Raw genomic sequence first — 14,880 nt, 5'->3', positions numbered from 1 at the left:
GACTTTCACAGGTGCTGTGCATGCTGCCACAGTTTCTGTGAGTTCATACATGCATCAGTCCTGCTATGTCTAGAAAGACCTTGTTTTCTTGGTGTCTTCCATCCATACTGGCTCTTATAATCTTTCCTCCTTTTCCTCCACGGTTCCCTGAACCCCAAGAGGAGATATTTGATGGAGACATCCCATTTATAACTGGATGACCCAAGGTCTTTCACCCTCTGTACTTTATATCAGCTGTGGATCTCTGTACTTGTTCCCATCCACTGTAGGAGGAAGTTGCTCTGATAACGGCTGAGCAAGGCACTGATTTATGAGTATAAAAGAATGTCATCGGGAGATTTTGTGGGTACATTCCTTTAGCACAGTGGTTCTCAACCTGTGGGTGGTGATCCCTTTGGAGGATTGAATGATGCTTTCACAGAAGTCATGTAGCAGATATCCTGAATATCATATATTTACATTACAATTCATAACAGTAGCAAGATTACAGTTATGAAGTAGCAATGAAAATAATTTTATGGTTGGGAGGGGGGTCACCACAGCATGAAGAACTGTATTAAAGAGTCTCAGCATTAGGAAGGTTTAAAAGTACTGCTTTAGCAGAATAGTATTTGGTTTTCCTCTAGATTAATGTCCTTTCTAGGCTCAGATTCTTGGTCAACCAAGCACTGTCAGGGATGGGCCCCATCTCATGGAGTGGGCCTTGAAACCAACCAGATGGTGGTTGGTTACTCCTATAAGCTTTGTATCATATCTTGCAGGCAGATCACCACTGTAGATCACAGGGCTTTCATCTGGGTTGGTGGTTAGCATTCTCCTATAGTAGCATGCAGAGTAGCCTGTATTATCATGAATATTAGCCAGTACAGGTGAAGGAAGGGTCTAGATAGGAACCAGCTCAACTTCTCTGTGTTCAGTGAGTTATGTTCAATGAGTTAAGTGTTGTCTTCAGATATAAGGCCTTACCATGTGTTTATGGAGAATAACCAATAGCCTTGGCAATAGGGTGGGTCATTTGGGGGTTCCCCTGGGGCCTCTTTGGCCAACAACAGCTTAATTAGATGTAACACATTACCAGAACTGGGGGTTTCCTTTGGAGGCAAAAAGATTTCTAGTTGGGACTTTGTCTCCTCTGTTACTTAGTGATTCTATTTAGATTTCTTTCATATATGTATATATTTTAATAAGCTTTTACTTGTAGCCAGATGTTTCTCTGGTCCTGCCCAGCCCTACAGTCTGGATGAATCTCTCTCACCCATGTCCCGCAGCCACTTGGCCCCAAATAAACACACAGAGGCTTATATTAATTATAACTGCTCAGCCATTAGCTCAGGCTTATTACTGACTAGCTCTTACACTTAAATTAACCCATAATTCTTATCTATGTTTAGCCACGTGGCTTGGTACCTTTTCTCAGTTCTGCCTTGTCACCTTGCTTCCTCTGTGTTTGGCTGGCAACTCCTGATTCTGCCCTTCCTCTTCCCAGAATTCTCCTAGTCTGCTTGCCCCACCTACACTTCCTTCCTGGCTACTGGCTAATCAGCATTTTATTAAACCAGTGTACCAGAGCATTATCCCACAGCATCTACTGCATTAGGTTTCTATACAACCCCTCAAATGACCATTAGTTTTTGCTGCCCCCCAATTCCCTTTGCTCCCTCTCTCATCCCTCTGCCTCCCCATTTGATCCTCCCATTCCCCATCCTCTCATCCACCTCCATCCATCCACAACTATCTAGCAAAGAGGGAAGGATCTCCCTAGGAAGGGAAGTAGAATAAATTCTACTTTTTAAAAAGAGTTCATTTTCCTTCCCAGGTAAATCTAGTAAAGTAGCAATATCCTAACAATTGTGATTTATCAGTACATCTAATACTCTATGTCTAATGTTGAATAGCATAATATGAGGTGCATAATAGGTACTCAACACCTGTTCACTTGAACCTCTCTGAACACTGTCTATATTTTATAAGAAAAAGCAGTCATGTTATTTGGGTATCTTAAGTCTGCTCTTCTCAAGTATCTCTCTTGCTGGTTTTGTTTTACTGTCCTGCATTCCCTTCCCTGACTTCTTTCCTTCTTTTGTATAGAAATGCACAATGCTTTTTTGTTCTTTCCGCCTGTTAAGTTAACTTTAAAATGCATGCTTAGCTGGGCATGATGGCACATACCTTCTTCCCTGCACTGTGGAGGCAGAAACAGGCTGATCTCCATGGGTTCCAGGCCAGCCTGGTGTACATAGTGAAACTCTGTCTCAAAACAAACTAACAAAAGCATGTGTAGCTTTATCATTAAACTGTGAATAATTATTTAGCTACCAACTTCCAATTAAAAACATTACCAGAGACTAATTTTTAGTAAATATATATTTATATATTCCCATTTCTTTTTTCTCATTCTTCCTATGATTTTATTTTTAAAGAAGAAAATTAGCATATGAGGTACTAATGGCTGAGAACACAAAGATTATTTTAATTCAGAGTTCTAAAACAATTTTATTTTTTCTCATAATTTTCAATCTTTAATTTTATATTTTTCCTAATCACAATTTTATTAGTTACTCTGTAAACATTCAGCTTTTTATAGATATGCCTTCTTAAATACACATTCTTCAAAACATTGCTATTGTATTTATCACTGATATTTCCAACATTTCAAATCCAAAAAAAAAAAATCTATACGATTTACCTCTCAATGATTTAGTAGCTAGATGTGCCCAAACTTTTGACATTGTTTGTACTCAAGAACCATGCAATCAAATTACAAAAAAAATCACACACACACACACACACACACACACACACACACACACACACCTACCTCCTAATGTTCTATGTAAGTCTATTAGTTTGTGATGGTCACATTCATATCCATCAGTAGTAGCACACATCTCAGTGGAGCCTATGGAACAAATCTGACATGACCTGGTAGCTCATGTTCCTAATGTAGAAAAACATTTGGTCACTTAATTTCTACAGATTTTTTTCAGGCCTAAAATGCAAGAGTTGCATCCAGTTAGTGATATGTTTATATGAAGGCAGTAAAGTGATACATATTTATAATTATTTATGAAATAAATTGTAGCTTCTTTTCCCACTTAGATGTTTCCAACTTATTTATATCTCATTGAAGTTTAGAATTTTTTAAAACCATGGTTTTAAGTCATTTCTAGATTTTTTTTTTATTTCAGGAAAACACAGCATTCCAGAACCCCCAAAACAAATGCAGGTGACTCCACTATAAGTCTTGCTTTTATTACTATTGTAATAATGACCTGTTTACTCTATTCTCCCCATGTGCAAAATGGGGGGGGGGGGGCTTAAGATGACTGCATAACCTCTGCAGTTCTTTTTGTTTATCTCAACCTGGGTTCTATACAATCAACAACTCCTGTACCTTCTCAATTTCTTTCCTCAAATGTTTTATTACTGCTGTTATACCCCTGATTTTTTATATTGGGCTTCTATTTTGTGGTTTTTTTTTTAACAAAAACCTCATATTTCAAGGCAGATTCAATCTTCTCAGTGCACTTGTAGTAACTCTTCACCTTAGCCATCTTTGCATATTTATTGCCATGTGGTCAATTTCATTTCTGCACTCTCTATTCTAAGTGGCCTATTACAATCTTCAAAACTTTGAATGTTGTTGTTCAGATCTCACCCAGTTCTGGGTAAAGGAAAGAATATCTTCTCTACTGTTGTACACTAGAAAAAAAAGTCTGGTGTAGAAAATATTCTGTATTCATTCAGAGTAGTAACATATTGTAATGATGATGGGAAGCAAAATATCAAATTCAGAAAAATCTGGTCTCTGACACTATCCTTAAAAGGCTACCTTTTGCATCTGCAGAGCAGAGAATGGACTAGACTCTTCATAAAGTAAGGCATATATAGACCATGTAATTCCAGAAGAGTTGCTTTGTAGAATCAACTGATTTCAATTTCTTCTCTGTTTAGTGAAAATGATCCTTTAAAAATTTAGATTTTTTTTTCCACTTTCTAAGCACTTTGCCACTAGCATTTCTAAGATTTCATGGAATCCAAATTGTTTTCAACTTCCTCATTTTTTTCCAAACAAAATGCTGTTTTTAACCTTAAGGCTAATAATAATATTTTAATTATGTATTGTATATGTTCTTTAAAGCTGTTTAAGGAAAAGACTGCTGCTCTATTGAATTCCTGTTGCTATGGAGACATCTTTAATAGCACTGAGGATGAAGCCCAGGCCCTTTGTATGCTGGGCAAGTGCTCAGCCATGGAACTGTATCCCCAGTCCCAAGAGCAGCTTTTTAACCCCTCATTCCCCAAAGTTAGTTGATTTATCTTTCTAGTACCCTCCAAGAGGAAAAGTGTTGTAATTTCATCATTGGTTGTATACAGAATACTGACTACAGACCCAGGAACCTTCCATTACATTCTACATTCCAGTTTAGAAATGTGTCCTATACAGTGATTCTCAACCATGATCAGCTTACTTCTGACAGGTACAGCATCTAGTGGTAGTTCGCACAGCCTCAGAGTCCCAAAAGCTCAGCAGATCATCAATAAACATAATAAAGGGGTGACTGTGTCATCTAATAGATAGGAGCTAGCAGAGGCGTATTGTAAAATATTTGGGAACACGGGCTTAAATAAAGATGAGCCAAGGTGATTTTAATCCATCAGGATTTCTAAACGCCCTTAATATTCTAATATGCATCACAAGTTTCACAGTGGAACACAGCTTGTAGCAACCCCAGAGTTATTTTTTCACAGAACTGTACCTTTCTTAACCCAGGTCAAAGACTAGCATTGCCAGAGTTTCCTGCAGAACCTGATTATTCTCCCCAATGCCCAGATCTATCCTGTGTTGACATGGTAACTTGGACTCTGTAGAAAGATTCTTTCTGCGCAAGCATGTTAGGTCATTTGGGGAGTTTGTCTTCTTTCTCACACATCATTTTTTTTTCTATTAAGGAGCTAATAAGTTGTCATTGTGCCCACAGCATGTAATTATTTAAATCAACTTTTCTTTCAGGCGAGCTACCAACGGCAGTACAGGAATGAGATTCTGTCCCAGAGTGCAGTGCAGGTGTTGGTAGGCGCAGCCGGAAGCTTTGGTGAGAAGAAGGGAGAGTAAGTATGTTGCCAAGAGAGGGCTTCTACCCTAAGCCACTGTGTGGGGGAGTTTTCACACTTGTGTGTTGTAACCTCCATCCGTCTGGCACCATATACACTCCACGCTCTGCACCCCACCCTCAAACTGAATCCCCTCCTTTCCATTTCCCACACTTGAGTCCTCCAGGCTAGTGTATTTGGCAAGCATCTTCTGAAAGAAATAACCTTTTCTCATTTTTGGTTTCCCATTTTCAAAGCTACATTATAGCAAGTATAATGTTAGCCTCTCTGAACACCTAAATAGAGACCACATGTCCCTTAATCTTTACAGGTGCACCTTCCCAAAGCACAGATGGACCCCACATGTCCTCTGTTAACACTAGGCATATGTCTGTAATCTGGTCCTGATTCCCTTAGATCCAACAGCTAAGGAAAGGTGGTGTGTTGGGGGAGCACCGCCAGGTCACCCTCTTTAAGGGAATGCAGAATCTATGATTGGAAGTAGGAGAACAATTAAACAGTAACGTAGTTGACATGTGCACCCAGAGCTCAGACATACCCCCCAAGTCCAGATCTCCCCCTTAATGCCAAAGAAACTCAAATTCAGCTTAAGTGATGCCAAGGTCATTTACAGAGTCTGCTTAGAGCTATACACTTGGATCATTATCCCACACATAAGCCTGAGCTTTGGTGTTATATATCCTAAATGTGATGTACCAATCTTGCATCCATTCACATGTCGCTATCCTATACAGTAAAGAGAAAAGCTGTATGTGAGAAGAGAATTATGGTTTATCCATAGCATGCAACACACATCTATAAGGAACACAGCTGTTCAATAAATAATCATTGTAGTTCAAGCACGGACTTTCTCTAAGAGCATAAGAGTTTTCATTTCCAGCCAGTCGTGCAAATCATTACAACATTTTATGTATCCAGGAAGGATGATAAAACATGTGCTATTTAAAACTTGAGTTCCTTAACATGGATTTAGATATTTCCATGTATAACACAATCTCCATATGTTCTCTAAATCCATACCTTTCAAATGCTTGCAGGAACTCCATGGAATTGAAGGAGCTGGAAAAAAAAACATATCTTTTTGAAATAATACAGTGCCCTCTGTAGAGAAGACAGATATACAGAGCACAATAGAATTTTTAATGAATGAATAAATGCCACCCTAAAAAATCCCTGTCTTTACACTGTCAGGGGTGGGGGTGCAATGTGACAAAAACAAAGCGTCAGAGGGCAAAAAACCCACTTGATTTGTTTTGAACTAAGCACTAAGGCAGAAAGAAGCAAGCCATGCCCAGAAGACTGAGAGGGACACAAAGTCGGGGTCAACAGTGAGCACCAGGAAGGGGTACCAACAGACTAAAGGGATAATGCAGGAGATTGTTGGGACACGTGACAATTTATTCACACACGTAGGACACATATTTAGCAGCAATATATACCAAGCCACACATACCAGGCACTGCAGGCAATATCCAAGTAGCATCCCTGTGCTCCCATTGCTAGAGATCTATTGATCACACTTGTTCTCAGTGCGTGCTTTTTTCTACGACTATCTTGAAGTTGATTTTGCCATTTCTTTTTTTTTTTTTTTGGTTTTTCGAGACAGGGTTTCTCTGTGTAGCTTTGCGCCTTTCCTGAAACTCACTTGGTAGCCCAGGCTGGCCTCGAACTCACAGAGATCCTCCTGGCTCTGCCTCCCAAGTGCTGGGATTAAAGGCGTGCGCCACCACCGCCCGGCCCTGATTTTGCCATTTCTTAATTGGAATCACTCAGTAGCTCCACAGGTTGGGGTGTCCTGTGGGTAAAAAAAAAAAAAAAAAAAAAAAAAGAAGCAAAGTGATTGCCAAGGTTACCAGAACCTACTCATAGTGCCTATGTAACACCCTGTGAAATAACACTCTAAATAACTTGTTTATTCTTACTGAGTGCCAGACACACTTTCGAACATGTTCCATGCATTATCTATTTTTACCTCACAGAACTTAAAGGACGTGCTCCTGTGATCTCCATAATGCATTGGAAGGAAATGAAGGACAGAGAAGTCAAGTCGTTTACTTGAGGTTATTTGTCTAATAAATTACAGAGCTGAGATTCAATGCCTGACTACTTTGTACCTGGCATATGGCTTGACATTTATTGGTGCTGAATATGTGTTCTACCTGTGTGAATAAGACTGTCATGTGTCACAACACTGTCCCACACCATCCCTTCAGTCCCTTTGTGTTCCTTCCTGGTGTGCACTGTTGACCCCTTCTTTGTGTCGATTGCCTCTCAGTCCTCTGGACATGTCTTGCTTCTGCCTTAGCTATTAATTATCTTGTAATTTGGGCTCTGAGATCACATAATTTTAGGATTCATAAGAACCTGCAAAATTGCCGGATCTTATCTGAGACAATAATTCTCTCAAAAAGGTTTCCTTATCCCCCAGAATGCTATTTATACGTCTACTTTGTTGGTGGAGAGTTTCCTCCATGACAACAGTTATGGAAATGATTACTTGCATATTTCATCCACTGGACCCTTAAGGACAGGAATCAGTATTTCTTCATAGTTTATCTGTAGCATCTAACAAATAACTATCTATAATTTATAGATGAACCAGATTATATGGACATACAAGAATCTCCATGTAATTACTTTATAATATTAAATCCTGGAGAATTGAATAACTTCATCACTTTCAATGATATCAATATACCTAGATTTCCTCCAATTTTTTGTTTATCTTTTCTCAATTTTTTATTGATTTTTCCACTTTTTTGTTTGTCTTTTCCTAATTTCATTTTTCATTTTTTCTTGAAAGGCCTCTAGCATCTTCATGATGCTGTTCTTAAGGTTGCTTTCTTCTGCTTCTTCTAGCTTGTGATGTTCAGGTCTTGCTGTTGGAGGAGGGCTAGGTTCTGATGATGCTGTACTGATCTTTATGTTGTTGTATGTACTTCTGCCTTGACTTCTACCCATCTCCTCCTCTAATAGGTATATAGGTGCCTGTGTCTGAGCAAGTTGCTGTTGGTCCACTCTGTGTTTGTTGTGTCTGTGTCTCAGGGGGCCCCTGTGGGTCCAGTCTTAGCTCTTGGTCTAATTGGAGCATGTAGATTCCGTGTCTCAGGGAACTTCTCTTGGGTCAACCCAAGCTATTTGATTCTGTGACTCATGGAGTCGCTCTTGGTCTTATCAGGGCTCTTGGTCCAGTCAGAGCTGACAGATTCTGTATTTCAGGAAGCCTCTCTTGGTCCAATGAGAGGTGGCAGATTCTACTTCTCTGAAAGCCACTCTTGGTCTAGTAAGGGCTAGCAGATTCGCTATCTCCTGAGGTTACTCTTGGTCCAATAACAGCTCTTTGTCCAAAGAGAGCTGGCAATTTGGTTTCTGAGCCTCAGGGAGTGGTTGGGGTCTCGGGCAGATGGGTATGGGGGCAGGGTGTGTAGATTGCAGGGTCTGATGGGGAGTCTTGGTGAGGGGGGGGCCTTCCCACAGGAACCCTGCCTGCTGGCTGGCAACTGGGGCAGAGTTGGGTGGATGTTCCCGGGGATTGGCTGTGACCCAGTGATGGGTCCTAGGGGTAGGACTCACTGGATATGAACAGAGTCACTCACCTCTAGGTCCAATGAGAGCTAGGAGTTGGTTTCCAAGCCTCAGGAAGTGGCTGGGGTCTCAGGCAGTCAACAAGACAAAACGACAGCCTATAGAATGGGAAAAGATCTTCACCAACCCCACATCTGACAAAGGGCTGATATCCAGAATATATAAAGAACTCAAGAAATTAGACATCAAAATACTCAACAGTCTAATTAAAAAATGGGCTATAGTTCTGAACAGAGAATTCTCAACAGAAGAGGCTCAAATGGATGAAAGACATTTAAGGAATTGCTCAACATCCTTAATCATAAGGGAAATGCAAATCAAAACAACTCTGAGATACCATCTTACACCCGTCAGAATGGCTAAGATCAAAAACATTGAAGACACCTTATGCTGGAGAGGATGTGGAGCAAGGGGAGCTCTCCTCCACTGTTGGTGGAAATGCAAACTTGTACAGCCACTTTGGAAATCAACATAGTGCTTTCTTAGAAAATTGGGAATCAATCTCCCTCAAGACCCAGCTATACCACTCTTGGGCATATACCCAAGGAATGCTTAATCATACCACAAGGACACGTGCTCAACTATGTTCATATCAGCATTATTTGTAATAGCCAGAACCTGGAAACAACCTAGATGCCCTTCAACTGAAGAATGGATAAATAAAATGAACTAGAAAATGTCATCCTGAGTGAAGTAACCAAGACTCAGAAAGACAAACATGGTATGTACTCACTCCTAAGTGGATACTAGACATAAATTGAAAGGTAACCAGACTACAACTGACAACTCCAGGGAGGCTACCCAGTAAAGAGGACCCTAAGAAAGACACAGGGATCATCCAGCAACAGAGAAATGGATGAGATCTACATGAGGAAACTGGGCTTGAAGGGGGTAATAGAGGACAAGGGTCGGGGGCAAAAAGAGCTTAGGGGAGCGGTAGATCCCAGATGGATCAGGAACAGAGTGGAAGAACAAGGAAAGCGATACCATGATAAATGAAGACTCCACGGGAATAGGAAGAAGCAGAGTGCTAGAGAGGTCCCCAGAAATCCACAGATACCTCCACTATGGACTAGTGGCAATGGTTGAGGGAGTACCTGAGCTGACCTACCCTGGTGATCGGATGGCCCAACACCCTAACTGTCACGATAGAACTCTCATCCAATGACTGATGGAAGCAGATGCAGAGATCCATGACCAAGCCCCAGGTGGAGCTCCAGGAGTCCAATCGATGAGAGAGAAAAGGGATTATATGAGCAAATGATATCGAGACTGTCTGTGATTGGAAAAAAGCACAGGGACAAATAGCCAAACCAGCGGAAACACATGAACTGTGAACCAATAGCTAAGGAGCCCCATAGAACTGGACTAGGCCCTCTGGATAAGTGAGACAGTTGATTAGCTTGAACTGTTCAGGAAGCCCCCAGACAGTGGGACTGTGACCTGTCCTTGGTGCATGAGCCAGCTTTTTGGAACCTAGAGCCTATGCTGAGACACTTTCCTCAGCCTTGGTGCAGGAAGGAGGGGATTGGACCTGCCTCAACTGAATGTACCAGGCTGGGCTGACTCCCCCAGGGGAGTCCTTGCCTTGGAGTAGGTGGGAATGGGGAGTGGGTTGAGGGGAATGCTGGGGAGTAGGAAGAGGAAGGACAGGGGAATCCATGGTGGATATGTAAAACGACTAGAAAAATCTCTTATATATATAAAAAAAAAAAGAAAATGGAGGTTTAAAAAAAAAAGAAAAATAGGATTTTCCCAAAATGTGTTCTAAGTTTATGATTTTTAGTAAGTACCTAGTCTTCCATATACATTAATACTATAAAATAACCAACAATTGTAGATATTAATAAAGATCAGTCTGTACAGGAATATATATATATATATATATATATATATATATATATATATATATATACCTAGAGCAAAAAAATACTACATAAATTTCAGAGTGAGACAAAATAATCAAGAGGAAAGACAAAGTCAGCCTTTGCACTTAGGGTTCCAATACTCTTCAATTAAGCAACATGGCACAGTAGGGCACAAAACTTGGTGAACTTTCCAATAAAGACAGTGAGAGTACCTAGAAAAGATAAATTCCTAATAAAATCAAGCAGACTTGCTAAGCAAAACCAAGCCGCTACTCACAGATCTGAGCTATTTCAACACAAAAATTAAAGGAAATCTATAAGCACCTTCTAGTAAGCGTTGTCAACATGCCTTTGAGTCTCTTATGACATTGACCTCTCCAAGTTAACATGTTTACCTTTTTGTAGTCGCTTAAACCCGACTACTTGCCTTGAAGGGAAACTTGTGTGAGGTGGGATAGATGCTCTATATACTGCTCAGTTATCCCAGCCTGACAGAGCTAGTTTTATCTCCTTGAACAAGCATGTTAGAGAGATCATTTCTTCATTGCCATAACAAATGATCACATCTAAAATAAAAACCTAAGTGTCAAATATTTGAAACATGGCTGACTGTTTCTCTCTGGTCTTTTAGATCTTTAGTAATTGTATCCCCCAACAATCTGGACTCCTTTTAATGAGTTGGTTTCACAACCTGACTACACAGTTGTATATCTACTGTTCGCGGCTTGGAGCTATGTTATGAAACATCTTGTTTAGTCATCGTTGTACAGAATAGTCCTCCTGCATTCTGACAGTACTGCATTGGTCTTATCTCAAATGATTTAAAACTCATTTAATGATTTCTCTGTATTTTTTAGATATATGAGTCCTGAGACCATAAAGAAGTATTCTGAAAGTAAAAAATTCCTCTCCTTCATTAGAAAATTACTACTCAACTGGGTGTATAATACTAAAAAAGATAAAGGGGTTCCATCAAGGTGAGCAATCCGGAAATTAAAAAAAAAAAATGTAATGATAACTTTTGAAAGTTAGTTCCTTTTAAAATTATAGCCTAAGTACTTTGCAGATTATTTTGAAGTAGATTACAATTTAATTCTTTACAAACACACAAAAATTACTTAAAAGAAGGAAAGATATAAAAATGTCATTTTGCTTGTATGTTTTAGACTGGGGTGTTTTATATTTTTAGAGTGCTGTATATGAAGGTAGGCAAACATTCTACTTCTGTGCTAAATCACTAGTTAATGTTCTCTTTTTTATAAGCATGTTAATTATACATAATATGTTTTATTGTGACATTTTCATACATGTACATATTCACCCCTGATACCCTCTTTTTTCACCCCCAACTCTTCTTCCAAACTGCCCAAACTTTCGTGTGTGTGTGTGTGTGTGTGTGTGTGTGTGTGTGTGTGTCCCTAAATGAGTTTCTTTAGTGTTGTCTCAGTTAGTGTTTCTATTGCTGTGAAGAAATACCATGACCAGAAGCAACTTGGGGAGGAAAGGGATCATTTCATGTTACAGCTTCTAAGTCATCATCCAGGAAGGTCAGGGCAAGAACTCAAGGTTGGAACTTGGAGGTAGAAACTGATGGAGAGGCCATGGAAAAATGCTGTGTACTGGCTTGTTACACATAGCTTGCTCATCCTACTTTTTCATATATCACAACCCCATCTGCCCAGGGATGGCACCACCCATGATGGGCTGGGCCTTCTCACATTGATCATCAATCATTTATCAATAAAATGTCCCATAAACTAGCCTACAGGCCAGTCTGGTGGAAGCATTCTCTCAATTAAGGTTTCCTTTTCCCAAATGACTCTAATTTGTGTCCAGTTTACAGAAAACTAGCTAGTACAGTTGTTTACCTCAGCATGAGTGGGGATTTGTAGGTGCATGGGTAGGAGTTTGTTTACAGGAACATTTGCACCTAACTTTTTTTTTTAAGGAACAGGGTTTGAGAGAGACAGGGATCTAGTAAAAGGTTTAATAGATATCAGGACAGAGGTGTGGGCTTCAACTCACTTGGAGAAAGGAAAGTTAGTTCTTTTAGGACCCTTATGCAAGAGGAGGGAGTAGAAAGATGTTACACCCACAAAATGGGCAAAAGGTGGGCTAATCCCGTCCAGTGAGAGCTGGATATATTCCATTTTTTTATATTTCTGAATGAAGCAGATATTTAAAAAGATCCCAGGATATTGCTGGATAAGGCCATCTACAAGAACAATGGGTCTTATTAAAATACGTTATCAAACAGTTCTGTCTTCAGCCCTTCCACATTTGGGGTTTATTACCTGGAAATGCCCAGTCCCATGATAAGGGAACATGGTTCTTGTGAGAGCTATGAAGAGAAAGATTGCCTGGGTTGTGGCTGGAGTCTCACCACAGCTAGAGGGCCTGGGATCTACTACTTATCAGTGGCTACATCACTGAAGAAAATGTCTCTCCTTCTCCCATCAACTGTTAACTGCATGTATAGCCACAGGAGAGAGATGATCCTGTACTCTAGACATTACAGCATGTTGACAGTCCTAGTCTCTTGCAGATCTTGTGCAATGAAAGTTTCTGTGAGTTCCAGAGTGCAACAGTTAGGTTAGACCTGGAAGTCAGTGTTCTATGCTGCTTTCCCTGCTGTCTCTGACTGTTGCATTTTTTCTGTCCTTTCTCCCATGATGTTCCCTGAGCCCCTACAAGGGGTAATACAGATGTCCCCTTTATGACTGTACATTTAACAGTCATTTATTCTCTGTACAAATACAAAAGGAAACTTCTCTAGTCAAAAATTACAGTAGCACTAGTCTATGAGCATAAACATGGCTCTTTTGTAGCTTGGGTGGGTACATCGCGTCGATTTAGCACATAGAGAGCAGTAGTTTCTCCACCAGAGCCTCCAAGCTCCACAACCACAGACTTTTTGACTAGATATGAATTCCCTCATGTGGCATGAGCATCAAACCCAATCAGGAAGCAACTGGGCCGGGCGGTGGTGACACATGCCTTTAATCCCAGCCCTCGGGAGGCAGAGCCAGGCAGATCTCTGTGAGTTCAAGGCCAGCCTGGTCCATAGAGCGAGATCCAGGACAGGCTCCAAAACAACACAGAGAAACCCTGTCTTGAAAAAACGCAAAAAAAAGAAAGAGAGAGAGAGAGAGAGAGAGAGAGAGAGAGAGAGAGAGAGAGAGAGAGAGAGAGAGAGAGAGAGAAGGAAGAAAGCAATTGGTTGGCCCTCTAACAGACTTACCACAGTTGAACCAGGGAGTTCTTCTTGCCTGGCCAGTCAGCATTGTTACACACAGTTTCCACAGCTGAGCAGGACAGTTCATGACAATTTTCCCCAGAAGTTTCATGCCGTCTTATGAAACTATGAGGGCTGGCCAGCAGGGAGGAAGCTTCCAGCTCAGTTTCAGTTTGATTTCTCTGTATCCTGTGATCAAGACATTTGGGTCAAGCAATAGGATCTTACCAACTAGCTCTGGTTGGCATCCAACAGCAGTAGCAATTCCCTCTATCGTTTGGGGGACCTGAGGGACCTCCTTGGACAGCAGTTCATAGGAAGGTAGCCTGCCCTTGGCACTGGGATTTTTGTTTAAAAACTCTTTGCTTCTAGGAACTGCTTGATTCTCCCACACCAGGTATCTCCACTGAAACTCTTCTTAAAACAAAATGACTTATCAATCATCAGATTTGTTCAAGAAGCAGATACCCAACTAGTGAGGCTACTGCCTAGAATTCAGCAGGGCTCTCTAGCTCCAGTTAAGTAGAACAGAACTGACCAAATAAGGAAAGAACATTTTATGTAATTATTTTTTGGATAAAATTGTCTTTCCTTTTTATTTTTTGCAGATACTTGTTTCTCCACTTATGCCATAAATTCGTCTTTACAGATGAATTTGAGTACACTGGATACCTTGCTGTATTTATGAGCATTTATCCTATGATAATCTGCTGGATATCTCGCTTAAAGGACATCTATAAAGATGAAATAAAATGGGCTAACTACTATTTTCTTAACTTTTATACTCTAGAGGCTCTACTTAAGGTAATCTAAAATTTGTGCACATGAGTGTGTTATGGGAGGCGCATTTCAACATCAGCTAGAGATTTCAAAGAGAATATTGTGAACTCCTTTGTCTCTTCTCAAAGCCCACAAATTTAATTTTTAAAGGCGAGGTTGAGAGCAACAATAGCAAGTAATTGCTGCTTTAAGAATTGACTCTGTATTTGTCAAAATACAGTGACGTAGGTGAAAGGGACGCAGATTGAGTCTAAGCTGCATTAGTGATATTCTTTTGAAATAATTTTCCATACGTCA

General features: G+C 40.3%; 1 protein-coding gene across 3 annotated transcripts in view; it reads left to right on the top strand.

Moving 5' to 3' along the window:
* Positions 1-14,880, top strand: part of Slc9c1 (solute carrier family 9 member C1) — an 80,119-nt gene that overhangs the window by 30,429 nt on the left and 34,810 nt on the right. For all 3 annotated transcript variants that reach the window (XM_059277784.1, XM_059277785.1, XM_059277786.1), the window contains 3 exons: positions 5,015-5,112; positions 11,426-11,545; positions 14,412-14,607. In XM_059277784.1, coding sequence (XP_059133767.1) covers positions 5,015-5,112; positions 11,426-11,545; positions 14,412-14,607 — 414 coding nt within the window. The remainder of the gene's footprint in view (positions 1-5,014; positions 5,113-11,425; positions 11,546-14,411; positions 14,608-14,880) is intronic.

This window comes from Peromyscus eremicus, chromosome 12, assembly GCF_949786415.1.
Source record: "Peromyscus eremicus chromosome 12, PerEre_H2_v1, whole genome shotgun sequence".
NCBI lineage: Eukaryota > Metazoa > Chordata > Mammalia > Rodentia > Cricetidae > Peromyscus > Peromyscus eremicus.
Note: the sequence above shows the minus strand (reverse complement) of the source record. Positions and strands in the feature narration are given on the sequence as shown.